This window comes from Camponotus vicinus, unplaced genomic scaffold, assembly GCF_025532165.1.
Source record: "Camponotus vicinus isolate PSW18456_S1 unplaced genomic scaffold, iyCamVici1.0 SCAF_8, whole genome shotgun sequence".
NCBI lineage: Eukaryota > Metazoa > Arthropoda > Insecta > Hymenoptera > Formicidae > Camponotus > Camponotus vicinus.
Window position 1 is genome coordinate 11,670,122 of NW_028141980.1, and position 27,773 is coordinate 11,697,894.

At 34.8% G+C, this 27,773-nt stretch overlaps 1 protein-coding gene across 1 annotated transcript in view; it reads right to left on the reverse strand.

The window, feature by feature from the left end:
• The window catches only part of LOC145975685 (uncharacterized), a 95,378-nt gene extending 74,063 nt beyond the window's left edge, over positions 1–21,315 (reverse strand). Inside the window, exon 1 of the mRNA XM_083106341.1 lies at positions 21,141–21,315. Coding sequence (XP_082962467.1) covers positions 21,141–21,219 — 79 coding nt within the window. The 5' untranslated portion in view covers positions 21,220–21,315. The remainder of the gene's footprint in view (positions 1–21,140) is intronic.
• Between the last annotated feature and the right edge of the window lie 6,458 nt (positions 21,316–27,773).

Below are 27,773 nucleotides of genomic sequence, written 5' to 3' on the forward strand. Positions count from 1 at the left end.
TAGGAAACGTCTTCTAGAAAGTTAGAATCAAAATATTCTTCAATGTTATCTGAAAACAGAACGCATTGACTTAAATGTAATTATTATTGGAGAATGGAAGATGACACATATATCTCATTCATGATTCACGGCGCAAAATTCATTAACGCATCGATAATCCACCTTATGATGCCTCCAATCTACAATACCTGATCGAAATACAGCTTGTTAGGTCTAAATTATTCAACCGTATCACGACGAGGCATTCGCTTCGTAATGGAAAGTATTCGCGCGATGCTTCGCAAAGAAAGAACGGAGGTGAAAGAACTCGTTATTTTCCCCTATACGTAACCATCCACCAGGAACCGTCATGCGCGAGTTCGTAAGTGGCTCGATGTCCGGAAAGCTTCTCGGGAGGGTTATGCCACTGGCTGGTACATGGGCACGTTCGCGCAATAACGGTAATCGCCTCAATAAGTATCTACCCTTTCCATTACTTTCGAGTACACTCTTCCAAGTGGATTATTACCTTTTATTCCCGGCCGAAAAGTCACGATAACCGCGTAGATACAATGCATTAACGCCGCTAAATCGCCGATTATCAGACTATCGTGCTTACGTGCGAGTAGTTAAAGACATGTCTGCTCACTCTTGAAGTGAGAATTTCAATAGCTGTCGGAAACGCGACGGTCATTTCCGCTTCTTTTTTACGATCGATAGAAATCCGCTTACGATGATCTTGAAACATATTGACCCTATTGATCAGGGATGGGAAAGTTATTTTTTAAAAGTAACTAGTTACCGTTACTCGTTACTAAGTAAAAAAAGTATTTATAAAAGTATTTATAGTTACTAAGTAAAAACAACTATTTTTTGATCTTAAGATTTGTATTTAATATGCATATACTGTATATATCAACATTAATGATAAGTATTACTATAGCGAGTAGTGTATGTTTTTGCTCGTCTAAATGTCATGTTATTCTATTATAATACAATATAATAAAGTGCGAATTTCATGTGATTATTTCGCGATCGGATATTTTCTTTTTATTGTGTATACCAATTATTTTTAATCTTGTTATTGAATATGACCTGGAGGATCTAAAAAGCAAATCAATTTATATTACATTTTTCAAAATTATATATTATTATTATTATTATTATATATTATTATTTTTATTGGAAAAAAGCTGTCTTGTGCTTCGTTTTCTGTAAAACTGTTTACTATACCGAATTATTTTACATGTCGCATAAATATAACAAATTTACCGCTCATTGGACTGAGTAGCTGCAACAACTCGATTGTGTTGCGCAGTTTTAAAACAATCATAGAACTCCTCGGGGCTATTTATATCTTGTATCCTTAAATTGATAACGTACAAGTCCGTCTTTGTCCAGCATTTTAATATCAAGTATTTTTGGCTGTACATCCAGCAGATCAATTAATTGTTCATTATATACTTTCAAGAAACTGGCTTTCACCTCGAAATTCCAACTAAATTTTAGTTGGTTTATTTCCTTGAATATATGATGAATCTAAAACATATACAAATAAGTTTGATTTTCATAGAAAAATTATTAGTTGCATTGTATATGTATAAAACTAAAGTATAGCTAAATAGGGCGAAGCGTGGCACAGTAGGCAGCGCACTAGCCTACAAAGCCAAAAGTGCCGGGTTCAATTCCCGGTAGAACCGAAAAATTGTATACGCTCGCTCCTCTCTCGGAAGGCAATGGTAAGCCACCGAGAAATCTTGGTATATGAAAGAGAGATCACCACGTGATCGTTTGGCTGTTTCGCCACGTTTGGTTGTTTGGTTGTTCTTCTACTATTAATGAATCTAACTTAGCCATTTCACTTGGATGTTTAAACTTTAAATGTGTGAGGAGATTAGTAGTGTTTTTATATAGTATGTCTTCACATAATATGCATTTCGCTTTTGTTTCAGTTATTCCTCCTTCAATAGTATACATCTTTCCAGAACCCGTTTCATCTTTCCATTCTTGGCCGGATTCTGCAAATTACTTTTATTCCTTCCTTGAATTCTATTATATTTTGCCCTTTAATCTCCTTTAGATCTATTTTATTTGTTAATACTTTCAATTCATCTTTAATATTTTCTATTATTTTGTCTTTCACTTCAGAATCATTTTTTAAAATCATTATTTGTTTTTGTTGGTCAACAATTTGGGCCTCATGTTTTTTGAGGCGTTGTTCCAATTCAGTTTTTATTGTGGATATTTCTTTTCTTAAAAATTCAATCTCTACTTTTTCTTCATTATTTATTGTTGCTTTTTTTCATCCTTTCTTATTGTAGTTTTTGCAGATTTTGACAAAAAAATTTTCGTCTCAACTGTCCCATCATTTTTTAATTTGTGTATGTATTTATGAGGGCTAACACTCCTTTCTTTGGAGCAACTATCATAGCTTCTTCTACTATTAACTAAATCTAACGTAGCTATTTCACTTGGATGTTTAAACTTTAAATGTGTGAGGAGATTAGTAGTGTTTTTATATAGTATTTCTTCACATAATATGCATCCAGAAAAAGATAGGGATGCATGTGGGAGGAGGTCGGACGTGTCTTTACGCCCATTTGATCAACGAGCGACAGAATCCATCCGTGGCAACGGCATTGACGCATATCCTGTGGAGAGAGCATTCACACATTTTTCAGCCTAACGAATAATTGCTAGAAAACAATATTCGCAGACTAGAAAAATATGTGAGGCGCAAGTGGCTGGATCGGGAATCGAACCCGAGTCTTTCCGGGCAACTGCTCTAGACCACTGAGCTATCCAGACCTTATACCTAATGCTGCTTTTTAACACAGTGATATGCGACTCCAGAGCGAATCTCACTCGATGCAATGCCGATTGCCATGAAGGATCCTTGAAAGGTCGCTCGCTGACCAAATAAGTGCCGGTGAAGGTATTCGCGTGCATGCTGACTTCCGACTGGCCTTCCGTATGAAACGGCACCGACGAGCAGAACGCCGTAGAGTGACCACATCCCCCAAGATCCCTCTAGTATATACTAAAATCCCCACTGTACCAAATAGCAGTGGCGGATGGACCCTATGATAGGGATGCTTTTGTCCGTTACCAAAAAAAAGTAACTATAACGATAACGGCGTTACAAGTAACGCGTTACTTCCCAACCCTGCTATTGATATATATTGCCAGTAAATATAATAAAATATCTTGCACTATGTTATATTAAGTTGATTCTAGCAATATTTAATTTCAATTATTTAATTATATAATGCATGAAAACTAATAGAATAAAGAGAAATTGCGACGGAAGCGATTAATCATAAGATATTAAGAATTAATTCCTGACAAAGTCGCAAGATGAATTTAAAATTAAACGACTCACATTTCTCTGAGTGAAAGCGCTCTAATTAATGTAAAGCGATATAAGGAATAATACTAGCGAGACTACGGAATAGATAATTAAACAGATTCTGGTTAGCGTCCGACGTTGCCAGTTAATTAAGTGCGAATAGAAATGAAGTTTAAATGAGAAATGCGTTGAAGCATTCGTAATCTCGGACAAGAGTAAATTTTAGGATGGACGTGTATATGTGTTGCTAGAAAGAGTTAAATTAAAAAAGTGCCACTTATGATTGCATAAAAAGTTTTGTACTATCGCTAAGAAACCCGAGGCGGGTTCCTTTAATGCATTTTCAGATACGAATCTTTTGAAAAGAAAGAAGAATCTTACGCTCGCGGCAAGTCGGAGATAAGCCACGGAAAATCGAATAAACCTTTGATATAAAATGTTCACGATCCTAAAGAGACTTTGTGAAACGGTTTTCAGAGATATAAAAATTAGAAAGCGTCTTGTCGCAAACGCTTTTGATAAAGAATGTATTTCATTCTAAGTTTCAGTTTAAAGTTTACAACAACTCTTATTAAATAAATATTATTTGAAATTTACTACAAAAGTTTAAAATCATGAAAATTGTCAATTACGATATTTTTCAGAAAACTGATTAAATCATTCTACAAAAATACATTTTTTAAATAAAAATATTGTTGAATTATAAATTAATCTCTACATATTTTTCTTACAAAAATTGTAGAGTTTATTCAATTTCATGGCAGCGTTTATTTGAACATTTTTCCAAAAACGCAGTAATAAACGTCATATGAAAATTCCTCTTTGTAAAATTCCTTATTGCGGTTGCCTCGCTGTAACAAACCGCGCTCTTTGCTCCTTGACTTTTTATTTCACTTTTTATTTTAGCTACAACCGAGAGAAGGATCCATTCTCTACGATATCTAAATTATGTCAGCAAAATATTTGCGTCCGCAAATATTTGTTCTCGAAGGAAAACAAACTAAATTCAGAATGCAAAATTGAGGATGTATCGAATTTGCGATATCATATTTGTTTTGAATAATATTATTTATCGCGACTTAAAATAATTCTGCAACTTAATGTAAAATTCAAAAATATACATTAATAAGTGCATCTCTGATATATCTCAAATATATAAATTGTCAATTTTTATAAAAATCGGTTTTTGATGCTTCTTTTAACGAAATTAAGCTTCTTTTATAAAAAGATTCATAAAAATGTTACACATCTTTTTCTTCGACCGAATTGCAGACATTTATTTTTTCTCAACAATACTCTCGCCCCACATTATTTCATTAAAAGTTCATCGTCAATTCTCATGCTACCGAAACAAAATACCTTGCCTTATTCACATCCTTCACGCTGGTGTTCTAGTCTAAACAACCCATCTTAGCGCAAGATTACGCTAAATTGGCAAGAGAGGGAATCTCGAGGAAGAGAGGAAAGAGAAGAGCGAGAGTGAGAGAAAGAGATGGAAAGAGAGAAAGGGGTCGTCGTAGGGGATGTGCACACCGTATCGGGCATGACGCCACCATCGTCGTTTCGTCTGCACCGCTCTCGTATGCGAGAAGCGAGCGAGATTACCTCGCGCGACGCGAGCGAGCAAATATTGGCTCTTATTCGAGTCGGTTATACGGTGCTTACGTACCCACGGGTTTTCCCCGCACGTTTCTACCTACCCTACCTTATCCGCGACTACCACTGCCGTCGCTATTTCAACCCCCGACCTCCATCCCTCACGCGGATATCTACACCACTCCTGTCTGCTCCTTGTATTTTTGGCTCCGCGGAAATTCGACGTTTCCGTCGGTCCAAGTCGACTTTTGCGAGGCGACGCGATTTATTGCACCGACCTTTCGATCGCTCGTAAATCATGCTCTATCAAAGATCCGTTTTCGCTTACCAGATATTTGTAAGAAATAATATTTGCAACATCTCGGGAGGGGAATTTAAGTGGCTTTTATAAAGGCGCGCTTCTCTCGGCGAGAAAAGGGTGGCATTTCATAAACTTGGCAAAATTCAATGTGTTTCTCGCGTGGCAAGGTTTACCGGATATTTCAGAAAGTTGAACGCTTTGAAAAATCACCGAGAAATGGCAGAAGAATCTAGCAAATGGAACATGTAATGTAATTTGAAGCGAGAACTATTATTGTGCTGTCTCTAGTTATACGATAAAAGATACCTATTTTTCTTTTATTTGAATAATTCATTGAAAATTATCATGTTCATTGTTAGCATACGCGTCGAGAGATTTAATCGACGATTATGTATCTGTTGAGCCATAAAGTACGCCAACTGCCAAAATAATAACGTAATCATTGTGGATATTAACTAGACGCTTTCAGATTGCCTAACGCTATGACAGATCATTGATGATCATTGATAATTTATTGATTGCCAAAAGCGCTCATGTAATTTGCATACAGCGGGTGATTATCTTTGAATTACACAAAGCGCGTATCAGTCAGCGCGATCGAGTACACGAATATAAGATCGATTAATTCAGTAGAATTTGCCAATGTCAATCGATGTCGCGTGTCATCAAATTTATGACAGTTATGACGGTCGATAGAAAGAGATTTATTCGACATGTACCATGTGACGTGTGCATTATAAAAATGCACAATGTTATCTCGTTGCGAAAATATGCTAAAGAAATAATATTTTTATTGATATTACTGAACTGTTTTTAATTACAAGATGCCGCGAGCAATAATAAGTGCAACGGTAATTTTAATTCAATATGAAAACTAACGAACGATGCGCGAGAATCGATATCTCTGTTTGCCGATGAAAAACTAACAGACGTGCAACGATTCAATAATATTGGACTCTAAATAAATAACTGTCGCAAATGTCATGTATTTGCATGTCGGCGCAACAAAACATAAATATTTTTCACAAAAGATTTTCTTTTTATCCGATTAAATAAACGAAATAACGATGCTGTATCTCCAAATGGTCCTACAATTTGATCTTATGAAATAAAAATATCTATTAAAAATATCTTAACGCTCGTTTTGTGAGAATAAAATTTCTTCAGACTGAATGATATAATTTTATCGACGACGACAGAAAAGAAAATTTAACGTTTAAGTTCCAGACACTCTAATTTGCAAGAAATGACATTTCGCATTTTATGTCTACAAAGTTTATCGTTCAATAATATTGTATAATAATGTACCGGACGCGATATTTGACATGATTCTTTTGGCTTAATCTGAAATGTTATCTTTGATATTAATTTATATTGATTTACATTTGGAAATTTAGACTTTTAAGCTGAACAATATATTAATAAAATTGGCAGCGCCGTTTTTTTAATTGAAATTTTTTTTACTTTTTTGTTTTATATTAATTTTCAGTTTTCAATTTTTAAATAAATTTTTAATTTTTTAATATTATTTTTGAAAATTAAAACAACTATTTTGTATAACAATGTTTTCAATTAAAATATTTCTATTTAACTTGTACAAGTTCTCTTCCTTGTACTTCTATTTATCTTGTACAAATTTTTATTCTTAGTTGACGCAATTTTTTTATATCACTATTTTTGTAGACAATATGACAGTTGAATACAATTAGTACATGAACTTGGCGCCTTTTTTTACCTTTTTTTAAATAGGTAAATTTTTGAGGATAATAATGTACCGAACGCGATATTTGACATGATTCTTTTGGCTTAATCTGAAAGGTTATCTTTGATATTTGGTTCTTTCGCACTCATTCCGATGATTTATCAACGTCATTTATTAATCCCACGCTTCCGCACGCGATTCACGTCACCGTCGACCTCTTACTCGGAGTTTTTGCAAACGGTACTCTGGCGGAAGTGTCGGCGGAATTTTCCGGCGCAAATATAATACGCGTTTTATGACGCGAGGGGGAAAACCGCAAGGCGCGCATCGCGAATCATCGTCTACCTATTGTTTTATTATAGACGACAGGATAAGGTCGGTTCCGGGTGTAGTAGGGCGGTAATCTTTCTCTCGCAGCATGAAATATGCATCTACAATTGCGAGCTTCACGGTACGCCGGGGATTATATTCTCAGCAGTCATACTTGTTGTTCTATTATACATGGGAAGAGAAAGGTATTTCCCTTAAGAAGACTCTCCCTTCCGCCCTTCTTCACGACCTCCATCTTTCTATCTCTTTTCTTTCGATATACAGAAGAGGAACTAGAAGTTTAAACTACTTTTCTGTCGTAATGTTTCTTCCTTATGGCGGAGATATTTTTTTAGCTGTACAAACGTTAATCTTCGCGAAATAATGGGATTAGATCGAGTATATCAAAGTTCGACGAAAATAGGATTCGAATTTCGAAGGGACTCGCGATCACAATCATCAAAATTTTTTGCATTTATAATTTGTTATATAATAATTCCGCATATTTAATTAATTTAGTTATGATATTAAGTTTATATATCTATCAATATACTTATTTATTTTGTATGGATTGTAGTCAAGAAAGATGTGTAAGAAGAGCTATAAAAGAATCTTCAGTTAAAGGCTCGCTGTCACTTTACCACGTCATTGCATCATAGGCGTTTTCGCAATCATAAATCGAGTTTGTCTTTTATGGCGTGAGATACGTGGGATATTGACTATGCTGTCACTGTCACTGGGGCAATCTATGAGAATGGGATTTTTCGAAATTATGCGGCGAGATCCTCCGGCTAGGCGGAAACTCTAAGAACGACATCGATCATCCTCTGACGCGAGCATACAGCCACGTCTGCGCACATGCTCTGACATATTTTACATCATATCTTTCATATGTAGAACGTACATTATTTCTAGCACTAGTCCTATTTCCTCGAAATTTTTCCACCTTGCTTTGCGAATTTCAAGATTATAAGTTAGAAGAGGGAAATCGCGCGTTCTTTATATCATAATTTGTATTAAAAAACATATGTGTTACATTTATATGTGTCTCAACTATCTTTTCGGAAAACTAGAAAGTTTTTATCCATAATCAAATCAAGCTCGGACGTTCCAAGGCTTTCCTCGTATTTCAATTTCATCTGATAAAATCGAGAAATCGGAAACAGCTCGATCGTCCATATTTCATATATGTTTTATCAAGTAATGAGACGGAGCTTGTCTGCCGAGATGTTATTTCAAATATGCGTATCGCCCCTTCGCCATGACGACGACGACAAGAAGAACGACGAGGGTGAGGACAACTTGGAGAAATTTCTCTTGGTCCGATATTGGTTTTCGTGGTACACGTAATATCTTTCTTCCCCTTTCTCTTTCTCTCTCTCAACAATATGTAGAACAGCCTCGAGTAACGTCGCGGGAGGAGATGGCAGGAAACATCGCGTTCCTCGGATTTTGCGCTTCCCCCTAGACTCCTAGAAACGGATTGCGTTCCGCTTCTTACGGCCATCTCGCTTACATGCTCAGTTGTTGGATTCCTCGTCCTTATCGTCATTCTTTGTACGTTCGTTCTTCCAACGTCTTCGCATCTTTAATATCTTCGTTCTAGGCATCCTTGTCCCGCGCGAATACCCGATTCGACTCCCTCATGTTCGATTTGGAAGGGTGGAACGATTCTTTGGCAGCGGTCCTGCTTCCCGACCAGCCACCTCGTTATTCTCGTATAATTGACGTGAGCCGCGGAGTGTTGCCGCCCCCGACGACGATGCGGTTGTTCGACCGGCTGTTTTCCATCGTGCGGTAAACGGCGGATACGTCGGTGAACCGGCACCGAGTATCTATGCAGTTTCTGCGAGATTTATCGTGTCGCCTCTTTCTATTTCTTTCCGTCGTCGTCGTCGTCGTCTCAGTGTTTATGCTATCCGGATCCAAGTACAATCACGCTTCGTAATGATCCGGGGATCGGACGGAAACGGAAACGATTGAACGGAGGCAGAACGTGGTAGTATGTGAGATGCACTATGTATATTCGACGCACATTTGAATAAGCCAGTAGCACCAAAACACTTATACAGAATTTGTAATAGCAAGAATAAAATGTATTCAAAATATTGGAAAATATAGATAAAAAAGTTTCATGTTTTTAACACTAATTCTATCAATTTTTTAAATAATTTTTTATGAATTTATAAAAACTATACACTTGTTATATTTTTCCTTCAAATGTTAGATTGCAAATGAATTTTTTACATGGAATAAATTATTTATCAAAAACTGTTTACGTTACGTAATTAAATACAAATTAACTGTTTAGGTCATAATACGTAATGCATATTCAACACAAATTTTTAATCGACATGTATTGTTTAGAGCGATGAATATGCATAACATGTCCCGCATACTATCACTTTCTATCTTGTCGTTTTCGCTTTTTTTAATATTATTAATAAAATTAATAGCGATCATTAAATAAGAAAAAGAGATATCTTAAGAAATATAAACGTCTTATTAATATCTTAGGAAATAAATGTTGCGATGTAAAATTGATGCAGCGGTGATGCTCAAACTTCTGATCAGTCGGCGCGCTTCGTATTCGCGGATCACAATTGTTTTCAAGCACCAGCTAAACGCTATAGCGGTATTTTACGAACTGTCGAATCGCGCGACGACAACTTCAAGATTTATTGCCTCTTTGCCGTCTACCAACCCGACCACTTTCCTGTCGTCGTTCTGTTTGCCTTTTTATCTCGTTTCTAGTCTTCTCGCTCTCCTAAGCTATCTCCTCTATTCGGTATGTCTCCTCCTTCTTTTCCTCGGTGTATCAACCTCTGTCGCTCCCTGTTTTTCCGCGATTCAGCCTTCGAGATCCTGTTACCATGATTAAAAGAATCCGTCGACTCTCCTGGATCCCCGGAAAGCTTACCCGAGCTTCTCGAAAAAGCTCGGTTCTTCTCTCTGTCTTTCTTTCTCTTTACCTTTCTCTCTTTCTTTCGAGTTCTCGTCGTCTCGTCTGACACTCAAGCGTATCGAATTTTCCACCGGGATGTAACGACGAAATATTATTACATCGTGAGCGGAATATTGCAAGCAATACTATGACTATCACGGTTCAAAATAATTTCGTGCCGCTCGCCAGGAGTAGATGATAGCTTTTTAGGGATCTCAAGATAATCATTTTTGGATCATTCCTCTCTACGAAATTCTCGTCCCAGGGAATAAGTTTCTTATATATACTTCATTCATATTAAAAAAAGATTGAAAAGCATTGCGTTCAAAGAGACAAAAGAATCTTTCAATTGTATGCAATGTACAAATTTAAAAATTGGATTGATTGATTTGAAATTGGACTTATATAGAATGAGATTCTCTGCATAAAATCACATTTTGCGAGTTTCTCGAAAGCTTATATCTTAAGTTTTATTAGATTTCATGTAGATCCATCCAGTTGCGGCTTCGTCACGTTTTTTTCGCATCGATAAAACGAACAACAAAATACCTATCGAGATTTGTTCCTTGGTCCTTTATTGATTTTCTTGCTTTGTCTGTTGATTCTGGAAACGAGAAGCTCTCCGCGTTCTTTTCGTCTCGAGTCCGCGCGTTTTCGTTTTTACTTCGATCGGCTTTGAAGATCCTATTTCCAGGTGTAAAAACATCCTGCAGCTTGCTCGATAAGACTTCTTGCGTCGTCCTGTCTGTATGTGCCATCCCTTAGTCGTTGCTCCCTCACGGCAGCATTGGCTTCTCGATTCGCCAGAATGTTCGTGTTCGATAGTCAAATATTGGTAAAAATATCTACGACAGCCATGCTATTCGCTTACGACGTCATATAGAGGGATGAAAATCGAGATGTGACAGACGACAAGGAAAAGAGACTGTATCCAGTACAGGATGTATCCAGACCATTGATGGATTTTCAAGATCATCATAGATTTTGTCATTATTGGTTGCAGATATTCATATTTTACTATTATTAAGTAATTCTAATAATAAATCAATTTTCTCAAAATCGACTTGCAATATGTTATAGTTTAATAGATATTTAATAATTTTCGAACACCCTGTATATTATTCCTTTCTATTGTCTCAGATTTGGCAATCTGTTTTGCTTTTATAGTCTTCGGATGAAGAAATCTTGTTTTCTGTTGCTCTTCCTTATATGTGCGCTTTTGGCTTTGGGACTTCAATTCGATTCCTTTGATTAGTTTCTGGAGATTCGCTTTTCGGGATGAAGGAGTTGTATCTTCGTTCAATCCGACTGTAGCATTGCAAACTTCGGCAAGAAAATCTTTTGGGAAAAAGAAATCTGGAAAATGACGCGTTACAGAAAAGCGAATAACGAAAAGTTAGCTCTATCGCGAAATTTTGTCTAGTTTGCGCGTAAAAATTCGTAATATCAAAATTGAAAGCATCGAAAGTAAATGTTATATTTTTTTATTCTTTTTAATATATACAGGGTGAGTTTTTTATCTTGAGAGAAAACACATAGTTATTTTTAAGAAAAAATATGTAATTGTTAATTGCAAATTATATATTTTTTCTTAAAAATAACTGTGTTTTCTTTACACCAATTGATTTCTCTCATTATTTTGTACATAAAAGTATTAAAGTAAGATAATCGAAAAATGAATATTTTACAAAATATTTTACGGTTTATGTAAAATTAAGAAATGATTTCAAGCCTCATAACTCGGAAAGTACTTAACGAAAACTAACTTAATTATAGTGTTTTGGAAAGCTCTCGAGATGAGCTACAAGAATATGTAAAAGCATATAGGGTGTCCCATTTAAAAAGTTGGAGGTGATCTTCACGTGACCTTCAGGTGACTCTTTAAGGTCAAACTAATGGCACCATCTTATGTCCCCCTTGAAACCATACAACTTTTGTCTGAAACATTTTATCGTATCTTTTAGATTTTACGAGATATTTCGATGTCTCAAGATAAAAAACTCACCCTGTATATTGAGAAACGCGTCACACATCTACGTGAAAGTAAAACAAATAATCGGAAATACTTGTTAAGTGCTTTTTGTTTTCTTCGTTAAAAATCTCGAGGAATTAAAAGAAGCCGTAACTCGAATGATCTCAAAGTGCTCGGGAATTACAAGCTCGTCAAGTGTACTTGTCGCTTTTTAGCTTGCACACTCGGTGCCATTAATGTGAGATGTTTGCAACAAGGAAGTCTTTCTAAATACCAACCAGCGCGGTTTCACAGGATCTTTTATATCCGAACGTTTATCCTCGAAAAAATTGTCGTCATTGAAAATTTGTGATGCATTGCGATTTAATCGTAAAATACTTTATCGTTTTATGTATAATATAACATAGGTAAATTTAATTATTTAAATTATATTTTTCATGAAAATGTAATTTCCGATATTTATAAACTGGGTTTTAATATAATAAAATTTCTTGCATACAAATTTATCACAAAATGCAATTTAGAACGTTTACTGCAATAAATAAATTTGCAATTAATATATTTCTTAATATAGGAATTTATTCACGTCAATTTCATTATATGTCAGCTCTCTCTTTTTTTTTTAAGACGTTGCTCTCTATCGAATTTTGCAATCTCTCCACTTTTCCATATTAATATAGTTTTTTCATAATTCTTCGCCTTCTTTTTCTGATTTTCGGTATGCCACTTGCGGAAATAAAAAAAGCCCTAACTACGACAGGAACTCATGGATTTCCTCATGGAAATAGGAAAGAAAAAGATACTTGGTGCGGGCTTGGCTCGCGTAATTGGCACTTTGAACGTGCAAGACTGGTATGAGTAGTAATAAAATAGCTAGACTGGAAAGGAGGAGGAAACCTGCAAGGTGAGAGATGCCGATGAAAGATTCACGACGTTAAGATCTGCGAATCGAATTGGGCGAATAAGTTAGCCTTAGTGAGTTGAAGAAATAAGTAACCGATTTAAATTGCTCTTGAATAGCATGTCGGAATAATTCAAGACTATAGACATTCCATTATAAAATAAACGTAGCGCAAAATGCTTAAATTTAGCGCAAATGCGGCACTCGCAACGGTAATCGCGATGAAATAATAATGACGAGAGACATGCGGCGCGAAATGAGTTACATTATTCGAACAAATATTGTTGAGGTAGAAAACGTTTGGATTGGATTAATTGCTTGACCGAGTACTGAACGGCAATTAGGATCATTAGCAAGTTGTTGTTGGTGTTGTTGTTACTCTGGCTTCGCGAAGAAAGTTAATTTCTCCGCGTGGCGAGGTACGATTGTCCAAGAGCGAAGAATTATTAACCTTCTTATTCTGTCTTTTTTCCGCACGAGCGAAGAAATAATGTTTTGTACGAAGGCCGCGATTCCAGCTGCATGAGAAAGAATGTATCTTTGAACTGTTCTGAAGTTAAAACTTACTTATAAACGTAACAAATAACTTATACTGTAAGTGATTTAAAAGCATGCTAATTCTTCTTTATTTTTTTCGAATACTATGATTATGAAATATTTAAGCACAACTATATATTTAAATGATAACTTCTATAAAAATATTATATCATATTATTGTATTTCTTTGGAAATACATTATAATACATTATCATGTTTATGGATGTGTACATATTTTATTATATAATATATATCTCATATATTATATATATAAAAATTACATTATGTAAAGTATTTTATATTCTATGTAATATAACTATTCTTTATTTGGCAAAAAAAATTTAATTTGAACTTTTTCAATAATTGATTAATACAAGTTTTCTATTCTATAAAGTATAATATCAAAAAAGATTACAAAAAATATGATATAAAATTAAGATATAAAATTTGATACAAAATTTATTACAAAATGTATGTATATATATTTATATATTTTTAATGCAAAATATAATTATTAAAAATATCTTTAATACAAAATTAATTATTTTAATACAAAAAAATAATTATAAAAATACAAAATATTTTATTACATAAATTATTACATAAACATGAAAATGCATATAATATTAAATTTACTAAGAGCTTTCGCATTAGATATCGCAAATAAGTGATGACTAATTACGCGATATTAACTATTAATGATTATGCAGTATTTACTATTAATATTTACTATTAATGGTAAGCTCATAAATAGAATTTATTAAAGTGCAAATAACCACGATCAAAAGAATCATTAATAAATGTATCAATTATTTCTTTTAATTATAGAAAAAAAATATTTAAACTATTAGCTATTTTACAGTAGATAAGCGAAGTTTCAATATAAGCCAACGATCTAATAAAAAGATAAATCATGATAAGTCTAAAATTTGTCAGCGAACGCGACGAATAGCTATAAAAAAAGCTATATAAAAGAATGACATAATATATCCAATTTAATTCCGCGTACTTTCTATAACAATCAGTATATAATGCAATATAATTATTAAAATAATAAAAATCTTCGACGTACATTGAATGCTTCTCATAATTGCGTCCGTGCGTAATTATAACCTGCGAATCAAGCGCAAATATGAATTCAACTAATTGGTCCAACTTGATCAGATCAGAGTCTCTCCACCAAATGGCATTCCAATTAATATTTAAGAGAGGAAAGAACGATCCTAAAAGTGGAGAACGACCTCAACGTACTTTGTTTCCACGTCGGACCCCGCAAGATCGATCCGCGAAGAAAATTTAAACGACCCGTTGAACATCAAAAGTCCCTCTGCAGGAAGGAATGAATCCCGAATCTTCCGGACTTTTCTCGATAGCACTGATTTCAATATTTCAATAAATCAGCAACAGCTATATCGGCATCATTCTCAATTCAAAGATCAAAATTTACGCGAGAAAACATTCTTCCACTATTCAGAAATATCTCTCTTATTAAAAAACAAATGGATATAACAATTTTTATGTGGAAATGTGGTTACGAATGAGTATATTTAAAGATAATGAAATATATGCGCATTTATATATGTTAAATATACAAATATGATAATTCTCGGGTACCAACTGTTCAAGACGAGTCGAACCTAATAACAGTAAGATTTAAAAAAATTTCGTATTCAAATATTTTATGATATATAAGATAAAAAATTAATATTTTTGCAATATTTTTTTTATAACATTTGAACATTTTATCGATATCTTACTGATATCAGGGTATCCATTCAACTTGCCTTAAATTTATTAATATTTGTACATTTCATGTTACATTTGTGTGCATTACTAATATAATATTAAAAAAAGAAAAATTTTATCAAATAATATATTTCACAGTTTGTGTGCATATATTTTATTATATATAGAATATTTAATTTATATTATATTTAAAAATTAATATTGGTGACCTAAAATGTCCCGGGATGTCCAATACCTAGAAATAATTTCTTAAAAGAGATAAAAAATATAATTGATTAGAAAATAATTAAAATATATTCGTTCGTAACCATATTCTATGTCACAAATATCGCCAGAGACGAAAAAACAAATAAATATACGTATTTGATAAATTAATAATATCTATATATAATCGCTATATCCATATTTAATTCTTTACAAGTCTTTTTGAAAGCATTAAGACAATGTTAATATTAACAATAATAGAAGAATATTTAATAAGAAAAGAAAAAATTCTTCTTTTAAAATACATTATTTGATTTCGTGATTCGACTTTAAAAAATCGGTCGTTAATTTATTGTTAAAATTGTTGCTTCCAAGAACTCCGGGTCAAGAAAATCCGGGATTAATTCCTGCTCTGCAGTGGAAGCCCTTAATTTTTAGCAAGGCATCGAACTAGACGTCGTAGATGGTTTCACAAGATCTCTCTGCAATGAAGATCGTTTCGATTCTTCGACAATACGAACTATATTCTAATTAATATCCTATTAGGAATCTTAAAATATATTATAAAAAATAATGATAATTCTATATAAAATACTATAATCTAGCAATTCTAACAGTCCTAGCGATCTTAATAACCTAACCTAACCCAATAGCGATCCTAACAGCCCTAGCCATCCTAACAGCCCTAACGATCCTAACAATCCTAGCCGCCCTACTTAGCCAGCGGAAATCTATGATTACGCGATGCTTGGGGAATATACTCTAATCAGGATTTTATTCAACGCATAGCGGTTTTTTATTCTCGTCTATTTTTCACATATCTATTTTTTATGTCATTTATTTTACGCGTATCCGTTTATTTTATGTGTTTAGTATATATTACGTGCAATTAGGCACATATGTATTATAGATGTAGTTTCGACTTTTATCAAAAGTCAATGAAGGAAAAAATTAAAAAGAAAATGGCATTAGAGCCAACGCGCGGTAGTTGGAGCGCAGAGAAGCAACAACACTTCTTTCTTTCTTCAATATTAGTTTGTTAAAAATTCATATTACAACAACAAAAAGCGAACGTTTCGGATCATCTTTTGATCCTTCCTCAGCGCGATGTTAACAATATATATTGCAGATTTTTCTTTTTTTAAGTAATTGTTTTCTTCAACAAAAAATACGAGTATACACACACACACACACACACACACATCTGCATGTATGTGTGTAATATTATATTATAGCATAATTTATACATAATAATTTATATAATATTACATAATTGCTTTAATTCTGTTCTTGTGATTCAACATATAAGCGATTCTTTGGTGAAGACAAAACTGTATTTTGTGTAGCAATCGCAAAAAAGGTAAAAAAGAGAGAATTACACCAAGCAAAAGTATACACCGCGCAAGCGAAATGTCGTCTATTTAAACGCACTTCAAATTTGTAGAGAGCCCTAGACTCAAAATTTTCAGAGCGTTTTTATATTGTCGGTTCGAAATGGAAAAAAAAGCAACGACTATCGCCAGAGCGAGTAACGCGGATAATGTTTGCTCGTGCTTGGTCCACCCAACGTCTCGCAATGTTGATTTTCATCGTAAAGCAAATAACCGGCAGGTTTTTTTCCACTTTCTTCTCCCTTTCGCCGTTCCCTCTGTTTTTTTCATCCCTCTTATTTACCCATTCGCTAAACTTTATAAATTTGTATGCAGAGATCTTGTCACATGCTTCGTCTTTCTATTTCTTTTACGAAAACGCGGAATTAATACAAAAGCGCACAAGAAAGCCTACAAGAAATTGTTGCTACAAATAAGTAAATCTATATTTAAAATAAACCGGACGTACGCCATTACAAATAATAACAATCAAAAAGAAGAAATGATGGGATCATTATTTTATTATGCATGAATATACATTTTGAAAAAGATACTTGCATAATTCGATGTAGCATACTAATTTGGAAAAAATTAGACGTAATTGGATAAGAAAAAACTAACTGGAAGCAAATGAAATGTGTGTGTCTTCTTTTCTATATTAAAGTTAGTATAATTAAGTTCTCTAAATAATGTATCACCAATTAAATATTAAATAATATATCACCAATAATTATGCTTGAAGATCCACACATTAGATTACTATAAAATTTATATATTCATATTTATTATACATATATATATATATATATATATATATTTTTTTTTTTTTTTTTCACTTATTTAAATATCTTTTTCCAAAATTTTAAAAATAATTAATATAATCTTTAGTTTTTCATCGCAAATTTCATTCTGATTTATTCTGTTGTTTCTTCTAAAAATTTCGCTTTAATATATTTAATAAAAGTTCAGGGATATCTTATCTATAAACGGATGTCACACGTCCGTGGCAGAAGAATAGACGGCTAGCAGCAGCCAGAATTCATTTATTGTCGAGCGTAAGGCACTTAATCACGCGACCCCCGTTTCGTCGCTTTCATTATCCTGCGCGCCTTATCGTTTCATAAAGATATTAACCTGCGAGAACTCGGTTGGCGCGAACGGAGCTTTACGAGGATTCCCGCGGCGCCTTATTGAAATCAGTCCGCACAGAATTTCGCACGACGTGGAATATGACGAATCAGTGGCGTAATCAACGGCACATAAAGACTTCACGTCGCGAGGGAGTCAGTATTATATCATCCCCCGAGATTAAAGTGAGGAGAAAGGAGAAGAAGAGAAGAGTAAAAAAACAAGAATAGAGGGAACACAAGAGAAAAAAACGATAAAGGGAAAATATAAATGAAGTAAAAAGAACAGGGCAGGTAAATAGAGTTACGAGAGAAAGAGAGTGGGAGAGATGTTGGATGCAATTTTTATTATAATCCTTTTGTTTTCTCCATGCATGCACGTGTATTGTTCCATATTATTACAAAGTCAGCGAGAAAAAAAATTCATCGATTTCTTCGTAATCGACACAATTCTGATAAAGAGTCTCAATCTTAGTTACGCCACTGCAATGAACGGAGGAGACGACGGGACGACGAGGTGAATTAATCGCGAGAACGGCAATATTTGAAGCTCGGATTCGAAGCGAAAATCGCGTCTTTCGGGAAGCGTCGACTGTGTGCAATCCTCTGAACTTTCCGCTACGATTCGATTGAATCCGTCCAATTCGCGCTCGCGGCATGATTCGGGACTATAACGGCCTGAGGCTCATGAATATTCTTAATTGATCGAAGATTGAAGCCCTACAGTCGTTACAAAGCCGCCAATCAGCATGAAAACTCGTGAATAATAATTTCAGCTTAGGTTGAATTAAATAATCGTTGGCTTTCCGCGCAATAATTAATGTACAACATCCGCAATATTCTCTCTTTCGTATGAAACCATACACGTATTGAGATGATAATTTCGTAAAGTGATTTAACTATCGCGCGATATTACGCGCATATTATAATTAATTATTATTTTGACTTTTAGGGATACATTTGTATTTACAAGTTACACAATTGATTTTCTTTCGTAATTTAAAGAAATTCCGGAAAAGAATATTTGAGAAAGTATCCAATTTAATTTAAATGACTAGTGATGCGTATTTACTTTGAATCGCTTAGAACTGAAAACTTAATGATGTTTCCGACGTTTCAGTTGGAAAAATATTGACTTTAAGTTACTTGAGGAAGGAAAAGGAGAGGAAAGAGAGGAAGATAGAATCTCTATTATCGAAATGAAGGTCGGGGGGTGATTCGGTCGATTGAAATATACGTTAAGAACGTATCCAGATGGGCTTTACTCGCGTCAATGGGAGAAAGTGCGAGAAAAAGTATCTTGAGCTCGAGAGTTAAGCTATGGAGAGCCGGGTCAACTGTGCGCATCGATCGCTTTGTTCGCCGAGGGCGATTATTCTCAACCGTCCATTCATAATTGCGAGCAGTCCCCTCGGGAGCATTGATAAATTTTCCCGGGACGTGTCGCATAATCGTTAAACCAAAGGCAAAGTTTCGCGCGGCTCGGCTCGGCTCGGTTCGCGCGCGTAGCCGCGCGCCGGATCGAACTTTCTCATGCGAGATCAACGACCCGTGGCACATTGTTTCATCCGAAACGCGACTATTCTCGGGCTCTCTCTCAGGAAGCGCGCAATCCTAGCGCTTTCCCGACGAAGCCACGGTAATCGTGTGCATTCGTGAAGGGCTCTCGTCGACAAGCGCGGCGGCGATGGTGACTGGAACGGGATGAGAAACAGTGAGAAGAGAGTTAGAATCCACGGGGTGCGGTAGCGGATGCATGTGCGCTTTCGCCAATATTTGTGTGTGTATGTGTGGGTGTGGATGTGGGGGTGCATGTGGGTGCATGTGCGTGTATCGTGTGGGAGAGACAGAGAGGAAGAGAGACAGATAGAGATAAGCAGAGGAACAGAGTGGAAGGGAAAGAGAGTAGGAAAGGGAGCCGCTTTAATCGACGCGCCAGGTAATCGTCGCTGAAAGTAATTTACTTCCACGCGTGCCACCGACAAAGCCGGCTGCTCTCGAAGCTCGGTACACATTTTAAAATCTAATTGAAAATCTAATTAAAGCGGTAGGAGCCGCGTCGGAAGGTGGACGCGTGATGTGCGGAACGAGAGCGAACTCTCGATAAATCCGTATCGAGCTCGACGAATGACAAGTCACTCGGTTCGGCTCCAAGAGGTCAAGCACATTTTATTATTGCTAATGAAAGGAGCCAAAGTGCACGTAAATATAACGATGCAGCATCTTGGAAGGATAATTGAAAACACTTGCTTTCTTTTCTAATTGTAAAGATAAATCCATTACAGGGGTAAACCCATGATGGGAAATGATAAAAAATTTATAATCGAATATAGCTTTATAACGAATAACGCATTGTGTGCATTAATTTCTTTTTATGTCAATTTAAAAAATAATGTTAATTATAACTTATATTCAAAAATATCAGAATCAGGAAATTAAAATTAAAATATATTAGCATTTTATTTGCATAAGTTTGAATTTCTTTGCTAAAATATCTCTGTAAGTCTCTTCTAATTTCATTATTAGATTATTTTTATATTATATAATAAAAGCAAATATATATTGATAATATTTATATATATGTATGCTTAAAAGATAATATGCTAAAAGAAGTAACTATCCATTTTATTGCCAAGACGCAACATCATCTAGATATAAATGTATTCTAAGAATCTTACAAAGAATAGTGTGAGAAGAGAATAAAAATTATTACGATTGTATAGAGAATAACGGTAGAAATAACCAGGACTATTATACCCGTTTATTTCCATGTTTCTGTCAATTTTAATGCAATATTGTGAGAATTCCTGGAAAATTTAATTTACACCTCGAGAAAATGCATTGAAACTTGTTGACAGTTTATTGCAACGTCATACAGAGATATTATACCAAATAATGATAAAAATGCAATAAAATACAATAAAAATATAAATATTTTCTTGACGTGAATGTAATAGTACACAAGCAGACACACAATTCTAACGGAAACTACGAAAAATCAGTGTGCCAAAAATGAAAATCATTATTACTTTTCTTGTGTTAAAAAGAAATTAATTTCACAAGTAAAAAATAATAAATTAATTAAATTATGAAGATTACTCACTTTCGGTGAACTGCGTTGTCATCCTATGCCAGCTCGAACTTCCTTTTTTCCTCTTGTTCGTCCTTTGTTGCTTCTTCATGGCACTCACACAACATGCACTCGCGAAAATAAAGCTATTTATGATTGCGCGCGTACTAATCGATAAAATTTTATTATGATGATCACTGACACTTTACACTCCCGATATTGAAACTTGAAATATAACTTTATTCTTTATCATAGTGAAGAAATAATCCGAATGATCTGTCCAAAAATTGCGCAATTAAATTCGACAACGAGTTATATGTTATTAATAATACTAAACTGATATTACACTGTGATATCCTCTGTGCAATATATTCCACTTTTGACTTCTAAATTCATTAAGAACATTAATACATCGTGTCTTTTCATTACTGGAATTTCTCGAAATTTTCAATCCAAAAATGATGAAAAAATTATACTAAATTAACGAAAAATTCAAAAAGCGAGACTAAAAATATTTAAATTGAAGCATATTTAAAGAAATGATTATCGTCCCATAAGTATCGTAATGAAACACAACTTATAATTTCCATTTCTAGGCATCTCGATTTCTATTTTAAATCATTGCCAAAAATATCTACTTTAATAAAGCTATTAATAGTGAAAGACATTTAATTGCGTGAACTGATGATCTTTAATTACGCATACGGAATGATGGCCTTTAATATGTCTCTAGTACTTGTCGCGATCGCGTTTCAAAGTTGAATGACACGTAGAACGATACGCCTGCCTTCTCGAGTCTCGCTGCGTCAATAACAAGGTCACGGCGTATGTAAATAATAACGCGCTAGGCCAAGGCCGAATAAAACGCTTGATTCGTAGTCGAAATATTTAACACATTCATCGTACGAGTGACGACAATATGTAAATAAAATCGCGCTATGTCAAGGCCGAATACAGTGTAACACTTAATTTATAATCGAAAATATTCGATATATTATAATATTAATTTATATGCGATATATTCTATTCTTTGAATTTCAACGATTAAAAATATATATCGCAGCTATTCATTATTTAAATTTTTTGAGTAAAATTGATGGGTAAAGTGTATTCAAATCGACAACAAATTCAAAAGACGAGACTAAATATATTTAAATTGAAATATACTTAAAGAAAGGATCATTGCTCCATAATAATAAAGGCGAAATCGCCTTTATTATTTGTCACGATCTTATTTTGAGAGATAACACTAATTACAAAAAAATACAGCCTACTCTGTTATAATTACATATATATAATTAACGAAGTTCACAGATCAGACGAACCAACATTTAAGTAATAAGAGAATATTCCTGCGAAATTAATGAAGAAAATTCCGCTTCGTCAAGGTGGAACAACAAACGCATATAACAAACATTTAAATTGATTCATTTCCGCGGTCCATTTTCCGTTAAACAGTAAATTTCGCTTACTAGTGTGCTAATGACGAAAGTTATGTAGAAGTAGAGCGATAATTTCATAAATCTATCGCTCTAGCTGTACAGTTAGATTCGCGTGCAGTGTGAGAGGTGCTCATGCTAGAGTTGCATGGAGAAGTAATTTACATGTCAAGGTTCTCTGAGTCTCCTCTGTGTGTTTTACGATGTAGAAATATTACGAGATATCAAGAAACATTCTATTCTCTCTTCACAGTTAATTGAAAGTTAATTTTAGTTTATGAATTCGATGTACACTTTTGTCGCTTGAATGCAGAAGGAATGTGACAAGAGTGTAGTTAAAAATTAATCTTGAAAATTTTGATTTATTAAATTAGTAAATATATATATATATATATATATATATATATATATATATATATATAATACGATGAGGACTTGATTTAAAATAATATTAATCAATAACATTATTTTAAGTTGTTTCCTGATACTTCATATAATTTTTTATGTATTATTGCATAATAATATGCATTAATTTCGAGCAACGTTTGTTATTTAGATAAAGGAGCGTTATAATAAGTTATATTTAAGAGATGAATGCTTCATCCACGCGAAATTGCTTCCGACGCAGTGTTTCGCTTCCGCATTTTATTTCAAGGGTAGCTTTATCAAGTGACGAATGATATATCGCAGTCGTTGATATCGTTGAATTATGCATGGATGCAACAACTGCATAATGTGGCTGCTAATTGTCATATTGTATGATATATCGAGGTCGCTTCGAGGAAACGTATAATGTGTTTTCTCGCAGTTATCCACAAATCGCAGAAAAATTACATTATTTTACAATGTTTTACTGTATATTTAACATCCTTGCTCGATAACAGATACGTGATTTCTCTAAAATAAATATCCATGAACATATTTCGTTTTGCGCACTTATATTGCACATTATATGTATTATCAGGCATGTACGCACGTGTTTCTGATAACATTACTTTATAAAACATATCTCGTCGAAAAGTACTTCCCATTTGTACGAATTCGTCATTTCAACATTTTTTGGGTACATTATTTTTTAAAAAATATATTAATTAAATATTGTACAATTTCTAGCAATAATATACACTGTTTCGATTATCAGTATTTATATTATTCAAATGATATCAGTGATATTTCATACTAAATGTTAATATTTTATATATATACAGGGTGTCAGAGCAATCTCTTCCCAAAAAAAGCTCTTGTAGCTTACCTCAAAAACTTTTCAAAACACTATAATAAAGTATTTTTTCATCGAGTTATGAGGCTTGAAATAATTTCTTAATTTTTACATAAACCATAAAATATCTAGCAAAATATTCATTTTTCGATTATCTTATCTTAATACTTTTATGTACAAAATAATGAGAAAAATCGATTGGTGTAAAGAAAACACATAATTGTTTCGAAAAAAAATGTAATTGTTAATTGCAAATTACATATTTTTTCTTGAATATTTTACTAGATATTTTATGGTTTATGTAAAATTAAGAGATTATTTTGAGCCTCATAATTCGAAAAGTACTCGATGAAAAAATACTTTATTATAGTATTTTGAAAAGCTCTCGAGGTAAGCTACAAGAGCTTTTTTTTGGGAAGAGACTGCCCTGACACCCTGTATATATATATATATATATATATATATATATATATATATATATATATATATATATATATATATATATATATATATGGGTGTCAGGGCAGTCTCTTCCCAAAAAAAAGCTATATATATATATATACATATATACATATATATATCTGCAGCAGATGTTTACAGTTTGTAATGTACAATTCAATCTTGTTTCACGAGGCAACGCGAAGTTTCCGCCGTTCGCGCGGAAAGCACGGGCTCTTCATCCAACGTATAAGAATCGTATTACCCTCGATACGCGTACCCGTAACTCCGGTGCCTGTTGCGCTGAAGCTTCGAGCGCGGCTATTTGTCTTCGGTCCCACCTGCATCGCATTCCGCGTTCGTTCCGCGCCGCAGCGCGAACTTTACGAGCGTGTGTTACACGAGCCGCGAGCATAACACACTACAGAATCCAGCGTATATCGCTGTGTGTGGTTCATAACGAAGTACGATGTCGTTCGTGCGTTCTTTTTTTTTTGCGACCGCAAAAGAGAAGCAGGTTTCTCCTCGTCTACCCTCCCCCGCACCAGTATACGGTCACTCGTTAAAAGTTTACGTCCGTCAGGAGGCGAACGGAGTTCGCCAAAGTGCATCGACACGACGAACGCGCGGACCGACACGTTGCACACGTAACGTGACAAGTGCAGCTTCGACTTTCAAGAGTCGCGGCTTCCATCTTTTCGAACGAGAGCTCCTGGAGAGCTTCGCTACACTCGAGTGGTGTATGTATGTGTATGCGAAGTCGAATCCCACGTCATAATCGACGACGGTGACTAAAAGTGTTTCCCCATCTCTCGAATGCGAGCACATGAGGGACCAAGTCATTCCCGACTCCCAGTTACTCTGGCTGTCTTTCCAGTCTTTATCGCTCATTACTAATGTTTTTCCACTAACGTTAAACGACTGATCCTATTTCCCTTTCTTCTATTGCTAATGAAGCCGCGATAACTTTGACGAGAGTTCTTTCGGTTGAGAATTCGTTTTGGTTCTAGCGTTCATTTGCCGCTCGTCCGTTTAATCCGCGTTAAATTAATGCTTCCCGCGGGAAGCATTAATTTAAGTGTTGAAAGGGCTCATGTTCCGCATTGTATGAGCATCAAGAAAGTACTCGGAGACGCAGTATAATTTCAGTCATTAGCGTGGTAAATTGGATGCTACTAATATTTACATAGCTATTCACACAAGTAAATTATATTATTAGATGCATTAAAAAAATAAAAATTACAATCGAGCTAAGGAGATAAAATAATCGAGAGAAGATTATTTTTTTCCTAATATATTTTAAATAAAAGTATAGTATTCATATATATTGTGGTTATCTCAAATTTTTCTCTTTGATTTAAAATTTAAAATTAGGTATTATTTAATAAATATCAGCTTGAATTATAATTATGTTTTATGTCTTATATGTTATATATAATTATTGCATGATATATATAATATACTTTTGATCAGTTCTCTCTTACAATCAGTCAAAATGCGGCATAAGGATCTACTGTAAAAGTAATCGGAAGAAGTGTAAATCTTGGATGGATTAAGAACCGAGGACTTTCTATAAGTGGCTCAAGCGACTAGAGTTCATCAACGGATTTTGCACCTCTCTTTGAGGAACATTTCACTGCTAAGGAGATGACGGGGAGAAGGCGTGACGAGGATATTCCACGAAAGACAATGAAATTTAATTCGATAATCTATCTTTCGCGCGCGTGACTCGAATAATGGTTAGATGTGAAAAATCGCGGCCAATTGAAAGGGTTTCTAAAAAAATGTTCTAAAAAAAAAGAGAGAGAGAGAGAGAGAGAGAGGAAGAAAGAGAAAAAGCGAGAGTTAAATATCAGATATTTTCTTAACGAAAAATTAACATTCTAAACTGGTTAAAGAATACTATTAAAATTAAAGGATAAAGTATTAAATTTAAAATTAAGAAAATAATAAGAGATACTACTTTGTAATATTTTATACAAGATACAGATGAAATTTATAAATTAAAGAGAAGAATCGTAACTCAAAATGTATATAACTGTCTCCAAGATAATAAACATGTTAAAATTGAGATTTCATTATAGATATTTTCTTCGTAGATTTTAAATCAATGCAACAGAGTGATATTTGAAAAATCCTCTTGTAGAAAGAATCGCGTCGACTGGAGTTATGAAAATGAAAACGTAAAAGTGAAGATGAGCCTCAGGCTTTGCGAGCGTAGCATAAAAATGAGTATAAAATAACGAGGTCCGCATGCGTATCAAAGGATCTATCGCAGGCGACGGAGGCTGTCTCTTAGGATTTACACATTATTGCGACACAAAAGAAGCCCTTTGTGAGAGAAGGAGAACGGGTCTCAGATTCGTGTCTGAGAAACATCGTTCATCTCGCCCGGTGAAGCTGGAGAGCCGACTCCGACATAAAGCGCATATATATGGACGACGAAGTGCGACGCGTCCTTATTGTCATCCTCATTGACAGACGGAAGAACCTCTTTCAAATATCGCTATCTTGCCGAAGATGGGCGCGAAGAAGCGCGGCAATCATTCTGGGGGAAAATTCACGCACGAATAATTCTTCGTGTTGGAAAAGACGGAATTGATTCGGGTCGGGAATAAATTCGCGTAACCGAGCGTCTCAAAGTATATCAAAAGCTCTATGTCCGATATTAAAAAAGGAAGATCGATAGCTGCATTAACGTCAATTATCGTGATTGGAAAAAGAGTAGTTTAGTGTCGAGGAAAATTATTTAAACGCGTAACAAATTATTTAAGCTATTAACAAATAGAGATCGCATAATGGTGAACCGTTAGAAATGGAAAAATGTTCAAATTTGCGAAAGAATTCGCAGTCGGCCAGAAGTGTGCGACATGAGGAAGAAAGAGAGAGAGAGAGAGAGAAAGATATCATACGAGAAATTTATTAAAATTATACACTTCGACGAGTAGCGAGCGCTATTCAGAGAGCGAAATATCTTGGCGGGTATTTCTAATTAACTGACCGCTAACGAGCGCCCGTTCGCCGCGATATCGCGCGAGCGAATTGGGATAAAATTGCGCGCGGGCATGCCAATCTCTCGTGCGGACGATGACAGGAACGACGTTTTTCTCATATTATGCGGCTCGTTATGCGACCCGAAGCCGTCACGGAAATGATAATGAAAATCGCGCGCGTTGAGCACGAGAGCGCGCCCGCGGATCCGCCGGGGATGTTCCGCGAGCACAAAGCGCAGGGATCCGTAATTAACGGTGCTAATGATCAAATAATATGGGCCGCCGGCGCCGGGGCTGGCAGGATGGCGAACGCGATCATTCACTCCATCGGAATACGCTCTCCCCGCACGATGATTAATCGAATGTTACGCGCAACAATATTGAATTCTGCCGCGCCGTTGCTGTGTTGATAATCTCGAGAGACGCAAAGCCGCATTTTCCATAAAATCTGTATAAAAACAGTTTTAATATGATGCTTCAACGTCAGACAAATATTTACAATACTAATTACTTTTTTGTGCTTGTTATTATTCAAATGCGCGTACCATTCCAATGCATATCTCATGTGAGATATGTA